Raw genomic sequence first — 5,770 nt, 5'->3', positions numbered from 1 at the left:
TCTTTGTTTCTGAGTATCTTAATCCATTTTTCTCTTTCTATAACAAAATACCTGAGGTCAAATGCTTTATGAACAAAAGAAGTTTATTAAGCTTAGAGTTTTGGAGGCTAAAGGCAGATGGCTGTTCCCATCTTTTTGGCCTCTGTGAGGGCCCCCCTCCCCCGCTGGGTCATATCATGGTCAACGGCAGGATGGTATCATGGCCAAATCATATTTGAGAGGAAAAGATCAGAAGGTGATACAGGAAACCAGAGAGGGATTCAGAGGTTAGGCTTACTCTAAGACTAACTGAGGAAGCTAACTGAGGTCCTTGGAGAACTATATTAATCCCTTCCCAGGGCAGTAACCCTAGTGATCTACCTTCCACTAGGCCCCACCTCTTAAAGGTTCTACCACCTATGCACATTGCCAAACTGAAAAACAACATCTGCACAACAATCTACATTCATAACCTTGATACGATTACATTAGAAACTATTTCCCAGACTTCTGTCTGCATCGTTTTTGCTAAGGAATATCATTATTCTTGCCCCCTCCCCACTGTGGAGTGACAGTGTTTAGCAACTGTTACAATTCCATGGAGTTGGTATTGTTCTAACTGTAATGATTGTACATTTTTAAATAAAAATTCATGCTTGAGGAAGAGCAATTTCCCTCTCGGACTTAAAATCCTGTTATTACCTCTTGTGCCTATCATTTTTTCCTTCTGTTGGCAGTAACCAAAGTATGTTCTTTTAGTATTAATAATATAAAAATCATTAGTGGCAGTTTGAGGGGAAGTTGCATTGTAGGCATATGTGCACTTTACTCTTTTTAAAGAGGGAGTGATTTGGACTGTCCAAAAACATTAGATAGTTTCTAATAGAGCAAATGTGATACAAAGGAAAACAGACAGGAAATGTATTTAAACGGGCTCTGTAACATTAATCTTGGGCAAGTCTATTTTTGTGAGAAACAATTTTCTCATCTCATGTGATTTTTGGGGAGTTGTGGTGAATGCTGGAGATTGAATCCAGATCCTCAAGCATACTAGGCAAGTGCAGTTTTCTCATCTGTGAAATGAGAAAACACTGGGGACTGGGTATACAGTTCAGTGATAGAATGCTTGCCCACTATGCATAAAGCCATGTCAATCCCCAGCACTGAAAAAAAAAAAAAAAAAATTGAAAGCTGGGCTAGATCACTGATTCCCCACATGGATCAGAGCTCAACAAGGTTTAAAAGGGATCTCTGCATATTCCACAAGGGAAAATGTCCTCAACTACTTGCTTTCTGGGCTTTCTATAAGCTATATGGAAAGAGTTGGAACCAGTGATTAAATGATGTTTATATGAAGGAGGTGGAGGCAGGAAGATAATAAAGAATGAGTTTTGTGGGTGGGGATGTAGTTCAGTGGTAGAGCATGCTTAGAATGTACAAAGCCCTAGGTTTAATCCCCAGCACCACTCTCTTCACTTTATATACAGTTGGTTTGGTTATGAGATGTCCCTAGAAAAGCTCATGTGTTAGGCAATACAGGAATGTTCAGAGGTGAAATGTTTAGATTAGGAGAGCTATAATCTCATTAGTGAATTAACCCATTTGATGGATTAATAATTAGGGCTACTGGGTGTTAACTGTAGGCAGACAGGGTGTATATGGAGGAAGTAGGTCACTGGGAATGTGCCTTGGGACTATATCTTTTCCCCACCTTCACTCTCTTTGTTTCTTCTTATCAGGTATTTTGGTCACAGTGGACTTACACAAACTAGTTTTTAGGACATTTCCAGTACCTTAATAACATTTGATGACTTATAATATGCTGATATCTGATTAGAAACTCGTGTGTGTGTGTGTGTGTGTGTGTGTGTGTGTGAGTTTAAGATGTTTCAACTTACTGCCAGGTGATATATTACAGGATAACACAACAGTATGCCTGTTGTAATCTTGTGCTACCATATTGTAGCTATGCAAGACCTACAGTGTCACTGTCAAACCTTGCATTCTTCCCAGATCTCACCACCACCTTCCCACGCACCTCCATTGGGGATTCTTGTGAGAGGTTCTCAGTGGTCTGAAACATAAAAAACCACCTGGAGTAGACATTAGAAAGACAGGTAAGTTATTGTGCCCCTCCTCTGAGAATGTGACTACAATAAGAAGCAGGAAAGCACAAGATATACAGATGTAATTTGTTATAATAACAGAGGAGAGAGCTGTAGAGGAGTTGTGTTTTGTATATTATTTAAACTTAGTTGATATTATTGGTTCAAGCTAGTTTGTTATAAATTTAAGAAGATAATTATAAATTTCCCAAGGCAATCATGAAGATGTTATAAGGAGAAAATTGAAAATGATGCAATAATTGACAATAGTATATTTATTATAAAACTATTCACAATTATTCCTATGTCCCTTTAAACTTTTAAAAAATTTCTTGAACTATCACCTAAGGAAATTGGTGTCCAACAGTGTTTTGGCTTGATGTACAAAGGGCTGAAAAAGTTTTTGTACCTCAATTTTACAGCATAACTCTGAACATATTTTCTTGTCCTTTTGTGTTCTTAGGATGCTATCTATAAGCAATTATCTCAGATTATTCAACAGTTGTAATGTTTTTCAGCATAAACCACAAAGAGAACTACAAACCTTTGGCCTTACTCTGCCTCAGTCCCTTTTAAAAATGTAGCATAAATTATGTAATACTTATATGAGGTTTAAATAAACACATGGATCTGGAGTTATTGTTTGCTGATCCCACTGAAGCTAATTGTTCTTTTTCATGATCAGCTTGTCTTGCTGTTTAATTTCATGCTGTGTAACAAATGACCACAGATGTAGAAGCATTGAGCAATGCACATTCTCTTATACTCTTTGAGTCAAGAGTCAGGGCACACTTTAGCACTTTAGCAGTATCTTCTACTCAGGGTCTCACAGGCTCTAATCCAGTTATTACATTCTTTAATATATATAAAGATAGATATGTGTGTGTGTGAATGTATTTTTTTAAGTTGTTGATAGACTTTTATTTTATTTATTTACATGCAGTGCTGAGAATTGAACCCAGTGCCTCACACATGCCAGGCAAGTGTGCTACTGCTGAGCCCCAGCTCCAGCCCCGCAGTTGTTACATTCTTTTTTTTTTTTTTTAATACATTTATTTTATTTACTTATTTTTATGTGGTGCTGAGGATCGAACCCAGGGCTTGGTGAGCTAGGCAAGCACTCTACCGCTGAGCCACAACCCCAGCCCATTGTTGGAGATTCAATTGGAGAAGAATCTGCTTCCACCATCTTCAAGTTGTTGGCAGAATGCCCATCCTTATGGTTACAGGACTAAAGTTACTATTTGCTTGTTGGTTGTCACCCAGGATCTGCTCTTAACTCTTAGGTGCTTCCCCTCTAACTGTGGAATATGCACAGTTACAGTTTGGATTTGAGGTGTCCCTCAAAAGCTCCTGTGTTAATTCAGGAATATTCAGAGGTGAAATGATTATTAGATAGATTATTAAAACTGTAACCTGATCAATTCATCCTAGTTTGAATGTAATGGGTGGTGCCTGTAGGCAAAGTGGGGTGCAACTAGAGAAGGTAGGTCACTGGGAGTATACCCTGGAAAGGTTTGTCTTCCTTGTGCCCCTTCCCCACCCTTTTTGCTTCCTATTTGTCATGAGGGGAGAAGCTTTCTTATACAATGCCCTTCTATCATTATGTTCTGCCTCATGTTAGGCCCAGAGCAATGTATTTGGCACACCATGGAATGAACCTCTGAGATCGTGAGATAGGATGAACTGTTTTCTTCTTTTAAATTGTTGTCAGGTATGTTGTTTGCAGCAAAGAAAAACTAACAGACATTATTAATGTCTCTCACTAAATCTGTCACTTAAGCTTCAGTGAGTCCAAAATGAATTTGTGCTTATATGGTATGTGTTTCCATGTATATAAAACATAGACTTATATTCTTTTCTCTATTCCTCTTCCTCTGAACCCCTTGAAACTTTACCCCCATTACTCTGTGATTCTTCCTTGCTAGAGCCATTGCCCCCACTCTCTCAATCACCCTCAGTGGTTTGGAGTAGAAGGAGACAGGTAGTTATAGAATGGAAATCGGAAAAAAGAGACCTTATTCTGTGTCATGAAATATTAGGATATTCTTGATAGCTTTCCATAGCTGTGACAAAATATCTGAGCAAAAAAAAGGCTGAAAGATTTATTTTGGTTCACAGTTTCAGTCCATAATCAGTTGGCTACATTGTCTCTGGACATGTGGTGAGGCAGACCATCATGGTGGACGGGTGTGACAGAACAAAGCTGCTCACCTCATGGCAGCTAGGAAGTAGAAAGAGAGGCCAAAAGTCCCTGAACATTGCTGTATTATAGACCAAGCCTCCAACACTTGAGCCTTTGGGGGACACTCCAGATCTAAACTACACACACCCATATCCAATTTTGAATATTGTCAATATTGACATTTGACTATGATTGACTTATTTGATTTTTATGATTTCTTAGCAATCAGGCAGACACTGGAAAAACTGAAAAATGCAAAAAAAAAAAAAAAACCAACTAATTGTTTTCAAATATAATGAAATTTATTTATGTTTTAAATTTAAATATTAAGGAAGTTACCCCATATATGCACATGTATATTATATAATTTGTATCAATTAAAATATTAAAAATTTCAGGGCTGGGGTTGTGGCTCATGGATACAATGCTCGCCTAGCACGTGCGAGATGCTGAGTTGGATCATCAGCACCACATAAAAATAAATAAAATAAAGCTATTGTGTCTAACTACAACTAAAAAAAAATTTTAAAAATATTAAAAATTTATGAAGCATAAAAATATATAAAAATTCAAACATTTTAATTTTTTTAAAATCCATTTTTAAAAATTAATTTATTCCATCACCCTGTAGGAGGAGTCACATCAGAAAGACAGGAGAGTTAGGAGCAGCCAGCGGCTCACAGGTTATTGGGAACACCAAGATCAGCAACTCCTGTGCAGGCATTTGCCCTCCTCCGCTGCCCATCAGGTCTAGTCACAGGGACTCTGCCCTCTTCCTCCCCGCTCTTGCCTCCAAGCCAGGGCTCAACAGAGCAAGAGCCACCTATGAGGGAGAGACACAGCTACTGTCACAGGCAGCACCGCCACACAAGCAGAGAGGCGCTGATGCCACTTCAGGAGAAACAAAACTCAGTCTAAACGTCCAATTTCAAAATTTCGGCATTCTCCTTTCCTAAGGTACTTGTAGGAGTTCCACAGACAGGCAGTAACACGGGGAACAGGCCTGGGACCAGGTGACCACGGCAAGGTTCACTCTAAGGCAGCCAGCTGCTCCATAGCTTGCCGGACTTTCCTAGCATTTTCTTCAAATTCTTTCTGCTTGCTGTTGGTTTCCTTTGCAATTTTGTTCTTGGCTCTTTCTTTGTCCAGTTTCAAAAATTCACCAAGGGTTAATTCTTCAAGCTTCTTCTTGACAGAAAGGAATGCACACCCAGACGAATGCTTTTTATGTTCCTCTAAGGGGTTGTCACTTGGCTCCCAGCCTTCCAGCTCCTTGAAGCAGAAGAAACACTTGGCCAAGTCGGGCTCGTTGTCAGTGGGGCAATGGATGAAGCCGGCCTCGGCCATCCGCTCCGGGGTGCAGGCGCAGCCCTCCAGGAAGGGCCAGTTCTTGAACATGGAGACGCGGTGGTCCTTGAGATAGAGCTGCCAGGTCGGTGGCAAGAACTGAGCCCCCATGGCGCCGCCGCCGCCTCAAACATTTTAATTTTATAGTTTTATT

General features: G+C 39.7%; 1 protein-coding gene across 1 annotated transcript; it reads right to left on the bottom strand.

Annotated features, from left to right (window-relative positions):
- Nucleotides 1–4,862: 4,862 nt before the first annotated feature.
- On the bottom strand, nucleotides 4,863–5,737 carry LOC114088193 (baculoviral IAP repeat-containing protein 5-like). Its single transcript, XM_027929777.2, has one exon. It carries the CDS (start codon nucleotides 5,725–5,727, stop codon nucleotides 5,299–5,301), a length of 429 nt encoding a protein of 142 aa, XP_027785578.1. The 5' UTR covers nucleotides 5,728–5,737; the 3' UTR covers nucleotides 4,863–5,298.
- Nucleotides 5,738–5,770: the final 33 nt, after the last annotated feature.

Source organism: Marmota flaviventris, chromosome 2, assembly GCF_047511675.1.
Source record: "Marmota flaviventris isolate mMarFla1 chromosome 2, mMarFla1.hap1, whole genome shotgun sequence".
Lineage (NCBI taxonomy): Eukaryota > Metazoa > Chordata > Mammalia > Rodentia > Sciuridae > Marmota > Marmota flaviventris.
Note: the sequence above shows the minus strand (reverse complement) of the source record. Positions and strands in the feature narration are given on the sequence as shown.